Genomic DNA, 16799 nt, shown 5'->3' on the forward strand with positions numbered 1-16799 from the left:
TATTGTAGTTTTGACTTTCAGAGAATGTTATAAAGATGCTTTTCATTACAACAGAATGTTTTATAACATGTTTGAACTCAGTTTTCATTTTACATTAGGTCCTTCAAGTGTAACAAATCTCATTATCTCTGAAAAGTACAAAACAATCTTTAGTAGTCTTATAACTGTAAAAAAAAAAACAGTTCATTTACAATTTAAAAAGTTTGAATATAAAATCAAATAAAGTAGAAATCAGATGATTTGCTCATGAATAATTCTTACAGAGTTAAAGTTTGATTCAAAAGTGTCGTCCACCAAACAGAAAATTGACAGTTTCCTTTATTGCACAAAACCCACAACCATCCTTTAAAATAAGTAGTATTTAAATGCTGTAAGTAGGATTCTCTCTCTCAACAACAGGGAGACAGACATTAATAACACAACAGGTTTGGTTTCATCTGCACAATTTCATGTAGAATGTGTTAGTAAACTGAACCTTTAGAACCTTTTAGAGCAGTTTCAGAATAAAACCATCAGATGCAGACGTGTGAGATGATGAGACAAACACATCAAGTTGTTTTCGAGCCGCTGCAGAGAAGAAGGTTTGTGAAGCTTCAGCTGTAAACATCAGGTTCCTGTTGTCAGACCCTGAGAATGGAAGGTGCGTGAAATAGACCAGAATGCACTGCAGCTTAATGCCCCTGCTGCCTCTGAGGATTTAAAGATAAAGGATCCTGGGACAGTGATGAGACCTGCAGAGATGGTTTTCTAGTTTCTATCTGTTAAAATTACTTCACCAAGCAGATTCTACCAGAATCTATCCACTTGAGTCTCCAGTTAGTCGGACCTCCCAGCTGCATGTGTTCAGCCTGTGGGAGGAAGCCGGAGAAAACCACCACCAGGAGAACGAGGAACTGAACCTTCACCTGAGACGACCGTGTGAACCACTGCACCACTGTGCCGCTCGATTACCTTAATCAAAGGTAAGTTTTACTAAAAAATAAACCTGGAAAGCAAGAATCATTTAAATCCCCAGATTGGAGGAGGAAGGTTAAATGTTTACTTCAGTTTACAGATTTCTACGGAGGTTTAAAGTCCCGATGGGTGATGTTTTAAAAAACTTGTGCGTTCAAGATGAATACGTTTTGGTCACACGTAACTATCTACAAGATAAAATATTAAAAGTTCATGTGCGTCTCTAATGAGCTCAGATGCAGAGAGAACTCAAGTTTCATTATTTCATATAATGAAATTCTTGCCGTCTTCTTCATGGAAATGTGAAAATCAATAGTGAGAATAATTCTGTAGATTTCCTCTTAATGAATAACTTCTTTGTTAACGCGAACAATCTTTCAGAGAACCATAGAAATGTATTTTCCATTTCTCAATGGATCGATGAGAACAACCTGCTGAGGTTATTTCTGCAGATTAATAGTCGATATATCGCTGAATTATATTTTGAGGATACTTGTACGTACCAGTGGTGTAAAAGTAAAATCTGCTATAGAAACTCAATGTACCTAAAATCTTTGGGCGCATATATATATTTTACTAAAAAATCTTGTTTTTTTAAATAAAATCCATTATTCTGAGGTAAAAAAAATAAAATACAGAACAGTTTCTCTCTGATCACGAGTCCGTCAGGTTTCACGTCGCCTCAACATGGGCGGGGTCATTGGTAACTGCACTGTGGGCGGGGTCACTGGTCGCCTCACTCTTGGCGTGTTCACTGGTCTCCACACTGTGGGCGGGGTCACTCTTCACCGCACTGTGGGCGGGGTCACTGGTTCGCTTGGTGCCGTAAGTCGCTTCCATCTCCGCCTCCAGGCGTCTGTACCTCGTGTGGAAGAGGATGACGAAGCAGCAGCTGAACAAAGTGCACAGTCCGGCCATCACCATCATCGGCACTGAGGGCGAGAGAGGAACCGGATTAACGTTAATGAAAGATCCCTTAGTGTGAAGACTCCTTCAAGTCGGGACAACACCTCAGGAAGGATTAGTGTCGTGGTTGATGTCATGTACGCAGAGACCAGGGGGGCGTGGCCTCGGTGTAAACGTCGTCATGTGACTCACCTTTCCAGCTCAGCACCGCGTCCCCACAGGTCGACAGAGGAGAGTCAGCGATCCGCTTGGTCAGCGCCTGGAGGATCACGATGTAGAGAACAGACTGAACCTGTCTTGAAGAAGGATCACAGGGACACGGTCATCACCAACACGAGTTCACACACACGAGTCCAGCAACTGACCAGAGTTTATTGTAAATATTAAAACACAAAAAGAACCCATAATAAATAAAAATATCACGAGCTGTACCAACATAATTTCCTCTCCACTACTTTGAGGGGTGAAGTTTTACCCCGAAACGAAGATGAGCCCGGCCGACGTGGCTTCACCGACCGGATACGAACACTCCACAGAAAGCTCCATGGCAACCGAGTAGATGGAGAAACCGAAAAAGCCAAAGATGGAACAGACGACGGCCACGGCGACTTTCTGCTCCCGCATCAGAGACACCTGGGGGGGGGGGCAGGGGGAAAACAGAACTCTGAGATGAACAGAATAACAACTGGACAGGAAATACTCATTTAAATTAAGAAATAACTAACACACCTTTCTAACCACATGCCTCCCACATCTACAGAGTAATAAATACTCTACTATCACCTCTGTCTGTATTCTGGTTTTCTCCCTGTGCTCGAACTCAAATGGACCCGACTTGTTTTTCAATTTGCCAGATGCCCTTCGCTCAAGCTTCACTTCTTCTTTTATTCTTTTGTGCAACAAGTCTGTCAGAAGACTCATAGAAGGCCAAGTGTAGTGTTGACAAATTAAACGCTTTATGTAATTATAAAGCTGTGGAGGGCAGCGGTGCACGAAGCACCACCCGTACGGGACACTCCCAGATGTAAAGCTAATGCACCCACAACGAGGTTGAAGAAAAATCCTGCACATTAATAAACACTTTAAATGTCTTTATGTTATTATAGCTTCATTATAGTGTTTTAAACATTTATTAAGTCCCAATAAATGCTGAATAGGGAGAATTGCATTAAAATGTTATTTTATGAAGGTTTTTTAAAAAGTGACAACTACATTCAAAGACGGTTTAGTGACATTTGCTTGAAACGTGTTCTCACCACTGAGAAGCCGATGCACGCCAGAGCAGTGAAGCTCATGTTGATCTTCGTGGCTTCGATGAACTTCTTGGTCTTGTCCACGTAGAGTCCCAGGAGGCCGGCGCCCACGATGCCGAACACGATGAAGAGGGCGCCGCACAGGCCGGCAAAGTCCTGCAGGGGTCAGACGTTCAGGAATAACATCGATAAAGTGAAAAACCCGATTGTTAATTAAGAATGAATTAGCGATACTAATAACCGCCTGTAAAAAAAGGCGCTGGCTGCTTCCTGAGCCCCCCACAATAGAGGAGTGGATAGATATAGTAAATTACATTTATGTTATGGAAAGGATTACTTTCTCCCTTCGTCTTCGGAAAACTGTGTTCATCCAATTATGGAGCACATGGGTGAGATATGTAAAACCCCTAAGGCCAGACTTTGTGGATTGTATTGAATGAACCTGTAATGTTGCCTTGATTTAGCGAGCCTCACCGACCTCTGTCCCATTCTCTCTCAAGTCACCCTCTAACATGTTGTTGTTTTTTATTCGGCTTGTTCATTTATTTATTTTTTTTCTCTATTGATCTGTGATTATTGTTTACATTCACGCACTGTACCTCTCCCAAAATGTACAAAGTTACCCAATTTTGAAAAAGGTTGACAGCAGAAGAAAGAAAATTGCCCTTGGGCTGATGTAAGTTTTTGTAAACAACTGTCAAAAAAAACGAATTAATGAATGAATTAGCGGTTTCCGTGGAGATGGGCTGGCGTGCTCACGTTGGTGTATCCCTGCACACACAGGATCTGCTCCAGCAGCGTGGAGAAGCAGGTGAAGACGGCGATGCCCGAGCCGAAGCAGACCAGCAGCACCAGGTAGGGTCGGTTCTTCATTAACTGAACAGGAGACAGAGGGAGCGTCACACATCTGCTGACGTTTCATGGGAGGAAGTGGAGACAAGTCGTCCATCTTGATTTTAAAACGTTATGCTGATGCAAAACTTAATATACTAATCTTCTCAAAGCATTTAGACAAGAACTATTCTGTTTTCTATTATTTTCATTTGATAGAAACGTCTGATGGATGAAGCCGACAAATACAAATGCTAAAGATTTAGCTTTGAGCCTTAAGGTTTAGTTCTGAAAATTAAAAAGCATGAAATAAAGTACTACAGGTATTTGATGGTCTATTTGCTTCGGTCAACGCACAATATTTGATATTATATAGTTCTACTGGCTAAAAACTAATCTTTAGACTTTGATCTATCAGATAATCTCAAAACTCACACAAAGTCTGAGACGCTGATAATTATTCCTCTCTGTGCAGAAATCACTGAGTGGTGGAAATGTCACGGAAACGTCGGAGCTTCCTCATCATCACACCCCCCCCCCCTTTTTTAAATGTCAGTCGCTGCAGAGTCGCTGCAGCAGCAGGTGGACGGAACTGAAACTAAAACAAGCCCAGATACAGCTGCATGTTTTTAATATGTAATATGTAAGTTATATTGAAAAATAAAAAAATATTTTTAGCTAAATGTTTCTATTAAGTCATGTTTGTTTATTTTATTATGTATGAACGTTTTTACCTTTTGATGCTGAAACAATTAATTATACAAAATAATCAAATAAACTAGTAAATCACCACATTTATGACTTTTTTGTTTGAAAAATGTTTGCACTGATGAATCAATTATCAATTAACAGCAAAAATGTAATAAGTAATTATTAGTGCTACTGTCATTGAATGAAAAAATTGTATGTTTTGGTTTATTAATGATTTACTTATTTACATTTTTTGTTTTGATATAATGAGCTTGTTAACAAATGCTAACTTATTTACATATTATACTATATATATACAGTATATAGGGCCAGGTAGATTTGGATAGCTTTCTCCCTTAATAAATGAAATTATCATTTAAAAACTGCATTTTGTATTTACCTGGGTTATCTTTGTCTAATATGAAAATTTGTTTGATGATCTAAAACATTTAAGTGTGACAAATATGCCAAAAAATAAGAAACCAGGAAGGGGGCAAATACGTTTTCACAGCACTGTATATATACAGTATAAACAAATACTATCTGTTACAGAGAAACACTTATTCTTTTGGACTCGTGTCTCTCGCCACCTGGAGAATCGAAGTGGCTAAATATTCGCTCTCTCTCAGTTTTGTTTTCAGTCTGTGCCAAACCCCCGAGGGAACTAATCCTAGTTTTTAGACGCCAGATGTTAAACGTCCTTCCCCAGCTGTTCTCTCACTGCGTCGCTCGCCCGTTTGCTGCTCGATCTAAAGTGAGATTCCACTGGAAAACGACTCGATTACTGATGTCAGACATGAAAATATCCGGAAAATTGATTCTGCACTCTGTGTGTTCTCACCAGTTTGATGCCCTGCACAAAGGGTTCGGAGGCAGAGGACTCGGCACTGGCTGACGGTGGCGTGGGGGGGGCGCTGCTCCGTATCCCCACTGTTGCTAGGAAACAGATGAAGCAGGCCGGGGTTGCATAGACGAGCAACTGGAGGAGGGAAAGAGACACACACACACAGAACGTGATGATAAATGGATGTTAGCGTGTTAGATTAAAGGTGATTTATCATCATTAGCAGCGGAGGTTGGTCAGAATCCAACATGTTCTCTGCTTCCTGCTCAGGTTCGGTCCCATGAGAGAAATATCTGCCCTCGGATCGCTGGGACAAGATCGTTATCTCATCCTAGTCAGCCTCGAAAGCACAACACTTCCTTTGTGAACCAGCTTCACGGCAGCAACCAGGTTGGACTCACCAGCCGTGGGATCTGAGCCGACGTCTGAGCCATCAGAGGAGAGATGATGTTAGCCAGGAGGACGCCCAGCGGATTGGCTGAGGAGGGAAAGAGAAGTGAGTCCGGGGCTTATTCTGCTCCTGTGGTAAAAGTTCAGTCTTATTCCACTTGTCTTTGTGTGTTTGTTTACCACCTCAATTATTCGCCAAAGCCAAGACAAAAACATCTTAAATTACCTCTATTTGCTGGTTTGACTTCAGAAAAATGTATATTTCAGATATATTTATTTTTGATTCTCTAATGGTGAATTTGACAAAAGCCTGAGGTCTAAAGTTCACATGTAGCTATGGAATAGTGAGGTCATGATGTACAGGTTCCAAAAAAGGAGATGTTTTAAATTCTTTGCGATGTTTAATTCACCCTACTTGGTTAAACATACATTTTCAAATAACTCCTGCTTCGTTTATAGGTCATAATAGAAATCCTCTTTCTGGAAATCACCTTTATACTAAATCTAAATGTTTCCATGTCTTGTTCTGTGGTGCTTCATTTTTTGGATTTGAAGAAAAACTAAATTAAAGCTGAAAAGTCTGGGGGATGAGTAAATTCACGATAAGCTAAAAATGACACACCTCTAACAAATATTACCAGATGATAAAGTTATCTTATCTTGCATGTGTATGAATAGTGAACGCTGTGGTGATAAGGTCACTCACACATGGAGGCGATCATGTTGGCCGTGGCCCGCTGGTGGTCCGGGAACCAGAGGGCTGCCAGCTTGGTGGGGGTGAAGATGATGAGGGGCTGGGCGACGGCGCCGAGGGTCTGACCCACCATCACCAGCGGGAACCGGAGACCCGGTGACTTTTCGCCTCCCTCCGTGGCGATGAAGCGCAGCAGAGCTCCGAACATGTTCAGCCAGGCGCCCAGGACCAGCTGCAAGGGGAAGATGGCAGTGACACGTCAAAACCACAGACTGATCGCCCCCTGGTGCCTGGCTGCGGTATAGGTCATAAACCCCGGCTCTTCTCCATGTTGGTGAATGGGACATGAACCAAACTAGAAGGTTAATAAACTTGTCTTCATCCCCTGGAAAGTGGGAGGAAGTCAGGTCTTTGCTTTTCAATTTCTGGAAACAGAGTTTTCTCTAGGGTTTTTTTCAAAGTTGGAAACTTTCCATGGGAATTAACGGGAATATACGGGAATTAACGGGAATAAACGTGAATATACGGGAATTAACGGGAATTAACAGGAATAAACTGGAAATGTTGTGGGTAATTTATACTAACTGTATTTACCTTGTCATATACAGACATAAATATAAACATTTTGTTGTGTCATAGGCTGATTTGAGTCCTGAGGAAACTTTGGGCACTTGACTATATGCTTCTGCATCGTTGTGTCATTCTTAACATAGGTCTTTGCACAGTATTTGCAAATGTACACAGCCTTTCCTTCTACATTGGATGGGGTGAAATGTCTCCACACATGAGAGAGTGCATGTGGCATTGTTCTGTAGAATAAGATGAGAAAAAAGTTTGTAAAAAGACACTAATGCAATGCCAGAGATATAAATAGTTAGCCAAACAATTGGAATCGTCTGTAAACATATTTTACAATTGATGGCTAAATGTATGGAAATAGGCTAGATGAACAGATGAACAATCCTCAATCAGCATGCTAATATATTTTCCCCAGTAATATTATGGAAACTTACCTGACTAGTCCTGCACACTACAGCAGGCCTCAGTAGCCCTGCTGTAGAGTGAAGGATGCTGGGAGTTATCTGTGCATGTGATGTAAGAATGCACAGTGGAGGGTTGAAACTCAACGTTCCATATATCTTTAAAATAGAGTTTTGAATGATAGTTTTTTTGCACCCTCTTTGCAACCCTAGTTTTCTCTCAGCTGCCTTCACTTGACTTTCAGAAGACAATCGATATAATCTCTTTATGTTTCTTGCACATTTATTTAAAAATCCCCTGCGTGGTGGTTAAATCCTTGTGCCACTGGAACAACCGGCTAACTCCAGATTGTTCTGGCTCAACTTAGAAACACAGCTTCCAGTACAGAAAAGGAAAATGTCTCCTTCCTGTAGAATCTACCTCTGATGTGCTGAATCATACAGAAATACCTGATGAGCTCAGGGTGCAGTTTGTACCGTGATCCGCAGCCCGAGCGTGTCCAGCATCCACGTGGTGCCGAAGCTGAGCGGGATGGCCACCACCATGTAGACCAGCGACAACCAGTTGATCCCCTCCAGAGTGACGTTCAGGTAATGGGCAGACTGGTCTGCTACTGGTGCAAAGGTCAGCCATAACTGTGAAGGCACATTCAGAGTTTTATTCCAACATCTAATCAGTCGACTGAGGGAAAAAGTACAATATACTGATTTATGAAAAACTGTGGAATATTGATAGTCTTTTATTTTAGTCTGGGGAAAAACAGATCTTGATAAAAATGCAATGTTACTAACTATTTTGATCTTTTTACAATATTTTAACGTATTTTTCATTTGCAGCATTTTTACTCTATAATTTCTCTCCTAATATTCTGTGATCTTCAAATTGCTTTTAATTATTTGCCATCAAGTTATCATTCATCTCACGTAGAGCACTTTGTGACTGGCTTTTAAAAAAGGTTATGTATAAATAAGTTAGGATTTAATCTCTGAGTTAACGACAGTCAAAACGTATCAACTCAACTTTCTCTGTGATCAGTTCGACTTCACCGTGCGTTTCTGTGACAGATTCCCTCAAGTATCTCGTGGTCATGTGACCTGGACACGTTGGTTTTAGAAAGAGGAAGTGCAGACACTTGCTCGGCTCATGTGAGGAACAGACTTCATCTTGCTGTGCGCAGATTTTTTTCGTGCTGGATGGGAAACTGGGGGGTGGGGGCTACTGTCACGCAATGGCTGACTGGAACGAGGCCTTTCACTGGTTAACAGACTGAACACGAGGGTATTTCCACGCATTGAAGTAACTGAGCTACAGCCTGTTCACTTGCTTTAGGAACCAAACCTCTTGAATTTGAAGAAGTCTGGTTTCGGTTATTGAGGAATGAGAAAAAAACATTTTACGATATGTGCGTGACAAAGGGATCATACAGGCAGCGAGGTCACACGGCTTAAAGGACACAGTTTTAGCAGCAGCACATTCTTGGCTACGATATAATTAAACCAGAAATCTGTCTTCAACTAAAACGGATTCTAAAAGAAAGAAAAGTAGCTTCTCGTTTTTGTTATATTCAAAACTATGCACTCTGAGACTCTACAAACCTTAACCTTTAATACCGAGCATGATAACATGAGTTATACAATAACCAGGTTAATGTGAATATGAATTATTTCTCGGTTTTCCTGCCTTAAGTAGATTTTCTTCCAGAAACCAGTGATTTATTTGATGCACAGTGTTTGAAGGACACTGAACTTGAGGCTCTGCAGTGTGGCCTGAGACTTTGAGGCACAGATGGTAACAGAAGTATTTCTTCTACTGAACATGTCTAAATAGATGTTTCTATGGAGGCTGGTTCTGTCTCTTTTATCGACTCCTCCCTCTCAGTGTGTGTGTGGCGCCGCAGCCTTTTCTTCTCTTCTCCAAACAAAGCAGCGTGGCGTCTCAGCAGCGTCTCCCACAGATCGGGAATTGACTCGATGTGGGCGGCGCTGCGTGTGAGCGCTGTTCATTTAGAGGAGGACAGCGTGGGACGGACACTGTGGATGTAAGCGTGCCGTCCTCATCGACTGCTTCTTCCAACCGGTTATCAAAATCAAAACTCGCTTTGCTCCGGAAAACAATGAGAGGATCTTCTAAACTGCAACCTGAGCCGTGGAGATGGAGAGTTTGGATCTGGATCACACAGTCAACATCCTGTTGTTTGGTGAATTAGATGTTTTAATGACACGTGGAAATGTTCCACGTACAGACTTCATAAAAATGGACGTAGACGCAGTTTCTGGAGAGCGAAGGAAATGCACAAGTGGCCAATACTTGCATTCTCTCAAATGGTCTGCAGAGGGCGACTCCACTGGTTTTTTAGAAGTCGGTTTCTATAGAAGTTTATGAGAAAATGATTTTTCTTCTCACTTGATTTATGACGTCAGTAGACATTTCCCTAAGGACACTATGGTCTCAATATGTATTTTCAAGTCTTCTTCAATACACCATGGAGTTCTTTTAATAAAATGACGGTCCAATAGACCATAGAGCACTGTAATCATTGGGGCGTTGGAGATATGTTTGATTGACAACTAGTGGCGTCCAATATGCGTAGAGTGTCCTCAAGCTCTCAGTTAGGCTCCTCCCCCTGCTCCGCCAAATATGGTTCCTTCTAGTTACCAAAGAACCAAGATGAGGGCCCTGGACAAAACCTCCAGGCCTCGAAGCAGTCGTGACTTCCCGGTGGGTTGATGCTTGGATCCACCAACACGAGTCCCCCTCTCCAACTTTATCTAGAGGAGCGCCGTCACCACAGTCGATTGTGATTGATTAAAGAACAAGGCCGAGCGGGTTCTTCTCCTCCTATTGCAGAGAGATAATGAGAGCAGTGCAGCGAGAGCTTTAGTGCTGACACAGCGCTGCTCATGGGTCCGGACATGTGAGACATGCAGAGCAGTTTAGTCACATGATCTGAGAGGACTCCACCAGTCGTACAGTAGAGAGAATCTGAGAAGAAGTTACACGCAGGGCTTTGACTGAATGAATCTGACCCGTCACCCAAACTGGGATCCCAGAGGCAGCACCAGTACGACTCCCTGTGATGGGAATAGGGTTGCAAAATTCCGGGAATATTAAAAGCTGGAAACTTTCCATGGGAATTAACAGGAATTAACGGGAATTAACGGGAATTAACGGATAAATTGTAATAATGAACTGGAAATGTTGTGGGTAATTTATACTAACTGTATTTACCTTGTCATATACAGACATAAATATGAACATTTTGTTGTGTCATAGGCTGATTTGAGCCCTGAGGAAACTTTGGGCACTTGACTATATGCTTCTGCATCGTTGTGTCATTCTTAACATAGGTCTTTGCACAGTATTTGCAAATGTACACAGCCTTTCCTTCTACATTGAATGGGCTGAAATGTCAATTGATGGATAAATGAATGGAAATAGGCTAGATGAACAGATGAACAATCCTCAATCAGCATGCTAATATGTTTTCCCCAGTAATATCATCGAAACTTACCTGACTAGTCCTGCACACTACAGCAGGCCTCAGTAGCCCTGCTGTAGAGTGAAGCATGCTGGGAGTTATCTGTGCATGTGATGGAAGAATGCACAGTGGAGGGTTGAAATTCAACGTGAAGCGTGTGCTGCTTTCCATACATCTTTAAAATAGAGTTTTGAATGATGTTTTTATTCCTCAGCGTTTAATTTGCATAGTTTTTTTTATAAAATTCCCAAAATTCCCGAGCTTAATATTCCCGTGGAAACTTTCCGCCCCTTTGCAACCCTAGATGGGAACAATGAAGAGAACCTTGTTTAGGCCGAACTGGGTCTGACACGAGCTGGTCAGCTGACTCGGACGCACAAAGCCAGTCCTGTCCTCTCATTCCTCCTCCCTCTGTTATTCCAGAGACCGGTGCTGTTTGCAGAGGAGAGGAGTGTCTGTGAGGACGATCAGGTTGTCTGACACAATATTGTTTCATTACAATACCGCCTTGTGTCAAGTTGCCACTACTTGAGTGTCCTGTTGTGTTTACACGACAAAGCTTCATGGGGAGACAGACACCTGTAAACTGTTAGAAGTGGCACAGCAGGAAAAGATACTTCAACAACAAGATCAAGTTATCCCTTTTATATTTCCTCTGCAGTTTTTCATTTAGGACACATACAAGTTTGATTCATCGCCCTAATAGGAACGGAAGTTTTCTTCCCTGGAAGATTTTTTATTTTTTAATTTCAATAAAAATACAAATCTGCAGCTTTACTTTCTCTCTCTAGTGTCAGAGGTTTTCACACTTAGCCAAGAAAACCTGGGTGTAAACAAAGGAGGTAAACAATGAAACCCTGGTTCTCAAAAATCAATTTACAAGACTAACAATCTATAACCTGCCACGATAACATCCTGAACCCTCAGCGGGGTTATTAATGCCTCACAGATTAATGTCTGCTGCTGGTTGCCTCCTCATGACCGACCCTCCAGCAGCTGAGCATCTTCAGTGAGTAGGGACACCGGCCCTGGGGAGAGGACGCCTCCCACAGAGAGGGCGAGTCCTGAGGGAGCTGCAAATAGGTGGGGGGGGGGGGGCGGCACGCTTTGCCTCCAGACCGGCTCTGCTGGACAATCACAACATCCCCCCGGGGGGAATAGATATCAAGTTCCAGCAAATCACAAGAGGGCAACACATGTCGTCTCCCTGCTGTGCTCACGACCACATCTGCTGTGAGACACCGGAGACTAAAGGTCAGAGGTCGACGGAGACGCTGGACCAAGGCAACGAGCTGTCGGCTGAAGGACGACATCAGGAGTGACCACTTCCTCGAGTGTGGAATGAGACGACATCTACCTCGTCCTGAGGATAGAGACATGACGGGTGCTTCAAGGGAAATCCTGGTATTTAACCTTGGCCCTATGTTTACCAATGTGGACGTGGAATCGGTTCAGAGGATTCCCTCCACCTGCAGCTGGGGATACGGTGAAATCTTAAGGGGAAACTGCCACAGTCCACGAAATGCTCTCTTACTGTATTGTTTTGTTTTATATTGTTTTATATTGTTGTTTAATGTCTAATTGTTATTTATGTAGAGTGCACCAACCACACCAAAGCAATTTCCTGTATGTGCAAATATACTTAAAATAATTCTGATTCTGAATAAAAGGCTCAAACTCTGGTTGGTGAAAAATACCTGAAACGCCCATTTAAGTGGAGCTTTTATTTGTTTTATGAAACACTTTGACATCGAAATGCTTCTAGACACTCAGCATATGGATGTTAATTCATAATCTAATTGGGTGGTTATGATTTTGATTTATGAAATAAGTTTCACAGATGAAGTTTGTTTGTTTTATATCACACCTGACCTATGATTTTTAAATCTGACTTGCTTACTTATCTATTTATGAAATAGTTTCACATTAAAAGTTCTTATAATCATAATCCGATTGAGTTGGTCCTGATTGTTTTTTTTTGGCGCCTCTGGGCTTCCATACTAAAACACTTTTATGAAACACTTTGACATTGGAATGCTTCTGGACACTAAGCATATGGACGTTAATTCACAATCTGATTGGATGGTTATGATTTTGATTTACCAAATAAGTTTCACAGATGAAGTTTGTTTTTTGTTTTTTAACCCACCTGACCTATGATTTTAAAACTGATCTGATAACTTATCTATTTATGACATAGTTTGACATTAAAAGTTCTTATAGGACGTTAACCCATAATCTGATTGATTGGTCCTGATTTTGTCTGTTTTGGCGCCTCTGGGCTTCCATACTAAAACACCAACTATGAGAAGACACTTAACATGAGCTTAACAAAAACATTGAACTATAAAACACACATAAAACATTTACAAACAATTATGATCTGGAACGATCTGGATTCATCCAACGTGTTTGTTTGTGTTGTGTTTGAATCTGACACAACACAACTGACCCTAGCGATGTGCCTGTGACGTCACATGACTCACCATGGCGTTGGAGCAGTTGAGCAGACACAGGATCAGCAGCACCAGCCACCGCCTCTTGTACACTTTGAAGAACAGCAGCTTCTTCAGCTCCACGTTGGGCTCCCTGGGAACTTCACAGGAGGAAGAGGAGGAAGAGGAGGAGGAAGAGGCTTCACCGCCATTCGTGCCGGCGCCGGTCTCCTCCATTAGATGAAGTTGTGTTGACCGGAAGTCAGTCAGCTAACTGAGCTCTGCGGTGGAGACGATCTCCCGGGAAATCCAGGTGAGTGTGTTGACATCCGGTGTGAGCTGCGAGAGGGTCGACGCTCATGTTCGGTCACAGGAGGTCAGACACGGAGGAGGAAGGTAGTGAGACATCGCCTCGTTATTCAGGTACAGCGCCGGGGAGGGTACTGTAGCGAAGATCCTATACTGACTAGATGAGCCACTCCGTCCGGAAAACAACCACCCGGGCGTAGGCATGACTACAACTGGTTATTGCTACAACTTGTGACAGTTTCATCCTCATTGTTCCAACTTCTTTCGATAAAACTATCAGACATGTTCCAAGCTCTTTATATTAAATTATCAGACACGTTCCAAGCTCTTTATATTAAACTTTCATGGTGATCCAACTTATTTAAATCATAAATAGGTTTCTTATAAATAGATTGGAACATGTCTGGTAGATTAATATAAAGAGGTTGGAACATGTCAGAGAGACTAAGCGGAACACATTGACTGTATACAAAGTTTATGTACGGTCTATATAGGTTTATACACTATATACTGTGTATATGGTTGATATACAGCTTGTGGAGCAATGTGTTGACCTTCATAAACCAAAAGCTGCCCACGATAATATACCTGTCTGAAGGGATTGATAAATAAAGCTCAACAAAAAACAACGCCTAAACTAAAAGCGATATTGTTCATATAAACATAATTTATTTTAATTTATTAAGCACCTTTTGATATTGATTAATCTTCTCTTATTCCTGTGTGCAGCTTTTATTTTGGGAACAATTTAAAAATGTTAACCACCTAAAGTTCACTCATGAAAATTTGTGGCATTATGGAAGTTTTCATTAATCAACATTTACCTTAAAGCCAGTGACCATGGTTCAGATTCAAGCAGCTTTACTGCACCCAACCATGACACACATTATCTCAAGGTTCTTCACAGAGTAAGGCCAAGACCTCAGATCGTTATAGAGAAACCCTGTTTTCACCGTGAACAAGCACGTGGCCACAGTGGAGATTAAACCTCAAATAGAACCAGACTCAGGGTGGGTGGATAAATCCTCATCAATGTCACTCAGAATTTATATTTGTGTTAACCTGCAGCGCCATTTCAAAGTATGTCAAAGATAAATTCTCTCAAATATTAGTTCACAGGTGCACTGGCCCGACTTCCAACTGACGGCAGTGGAATTTTGTAAAAGAGGACAGTTATTCTACATGTATATGGTGTTTAAATGTCTCTTTTCCACATGAAACCTGAGGAAATGAATGATGGCTGAATTCAATCACGTACACATACATAGCAAGTGCTTCTCCAGATATCAGGCATGTGTACATGTGAAAACAACTGTGCACCATTTAATCAGAAGACTTTCCCCCCACTGTTGATCTTTCTTCCTTGTGCTTGGCCACATGAACAGAGTGAGAGTCCTCTCGTTTAAACAGCTCTGACTGAAACCCCTCCTCCCTTTCTTTAACCCTTTGTGTGTATGTGCTTTAGTGTTTAGGTTTCACTTCTCAACAAAGCTCTATACAAAGTTAACAGAATACCTTTTGAACAGGATCTATAGTGTTAATATATACAGTGTAAACAGAATATATTTAATGTAAACAAAAATATACACACCCAAATGTAAATCTAAACATATATATATGCATGTAAATGTATATAGAATATATGCAGTGTAAACAGACTATATAAAGTGTAAATAGAATATATACAGTTTTAATGCAGTGTAAACTGAGTATGCACAGTGTAAACTTAATATAAACAGAATATATTCAGTATAGAGAGAATATATACAGTGGAAACAGAATGTTAACCGAATACATACAGATTATTCACAGTGTAAACAGTGTGTAAACAGAATATATACAGATTTCTAAACAGTGGAAACGCAATACAGTGTAAACAGAATGTAACGAATATATGCAGTGTAAACTTAATGTAACCACAATATATACTGTGCAAACAGAATGTAAACATGATATATGCAGTATAAACTTAATATTACCAGATTATACACACTGTAAACAGAATATATGCAGTGTAAACATAATGTAAACAGAATGTAAACACAATATACACAGTGCACATTTAATATATACAGATTATACACACTGTAAACTTGATGTTAACAGATACAGAGTAAACAGAATATATGCACTGTAAACTTAATATAAACAGACTGTATACAGTGTAAACTTAAGGTAAACAGACTATACACAGTGTACACTTGATGTAAACATAATATACACAGTATAAACTTGATGTTAACAGAATGTACACAGTGTAAACCATACAGATTATACACAGTGTAAACTTGATGTAAACAGAATATACACAGCATAAACCTGATGTTAACAGAATGTACACAGTGTAAACTTAATATATAGGATTGTACACAGTGTAAACTTAATGTAAACATAAATAACACAGTGTAAACTTGATGTAAACAGAATATACACAGCATAAACCTGATGTTAATAGAATGTACACAGTGTAAACCTAATATATACAGATTATACACAGTGTAAACTTAATGTAAACATAATATACACAGTGTAATCTTGATATAAACATATTATACACAGTGTAAACCTGATATAAACATAATAAACACAGTGTAAACCTGATGTCAACAGAATGTACACAGTGTAAACTTAATATATAGGATTGTACACAGTGTAAACTTAATGTAAACATAAATAACACAGTGTAAACTTGATATAAACATAATATACACAGTGTACACTTGATGTTAACATAATATCCACAGTGTAAACCTAATATTACCAGATTATACACAGTGTAAACTTGATGTCACACATTACATGTTATGGGATAAGCTTTATTTCCAGTACAAACCCAGTGTGGAAACCAGTAAAGTGTGTATAACTGTATCATAACACACACACACACTCTCACAGGATCGATCCCCCCCCCCCTCAGATTAACAATGATTGACACTCTCTGCGGACCAATCGCAGGGAGGAGCTCCAGCCGCCCGCCCCGCCCCCTCCCCCCGGGCTCGCAGTGCGCATGCGCGGCTCAGCTGTTTCGGCCTGT

The 16799-nt window shown here is 40.9% G+C and overlaps 1 protein-coding gene across 1 annotated transcript; it reads right to left on the minus strand.

Annotated features, from left to right (window-relative positions):
• Positions 1–236: 236 nt before the first annotated feature.
• Positions 237–13837, minus strand: slc49a3 (solute carrier family 49 member 3). Its single transcript, XM_061079842.1, has 10 exons — positions 13508–13837; positions 8020–8178; positions 6575–6794; positions 5880–5956; positions 5476–5613; positions 3873–3989; positions 3117–3269; positions 2336–2493; positions 2053–2156; positions 237–1886 (listed from the first exon to the last, which is right to left on the minus strand). Exons 1-10 carry the CDS (start codon positions 13691–13693, stop codon positions 1627–1629), a joined length of 1572 nt encoding a protein of 523 aa, XP_060935825.1. The 5' UTR covers positions 13694–13837; the 3' UTR covers positions 237–1626.
• Between the last annotated feature and the right edge of the window lie 2962 nt (positions 13838–16799).

Source organism: Limanda limanda, chromosome 10, assembly GCF_963576545.1.
Source record: "Limanda limanda chromosome 10, fLimLim1.1, whole genome shotgun sequence".
NCBI classification, from domain to species: Eukaryota; Metazoa; Chordata; class Actinopteri; order Pleuronectiformes; family Pleuronectidae; genus Limanda; species Limanda limanda.

Excerpts from the sequence above, each read along its gene's own strand:
- slc49a3 (XM_061079842.1), bottom strand. The coding sequence starts at position 13,693 with ATGGAGGAGACCGGCGCCGGCACGAATGGCGGTGAAGCCTCTTCCTCC. Across the intron at positions 8,179-13,507 it reads TCAACTGCTCCAACGCCATG|TTATGGCTGACCTTTGCACC; the intron begins GTGAGTCATGTG and ends GTGCCTTCACAG. Across the intron at positions 1,887-2,052 it reads CGCGGTGCTGAGCTGGAAAG|TGCCGATGATGGTGATGGCC; the intron begins GTGAGTCACATG and ends TCTCGCCCTCAG.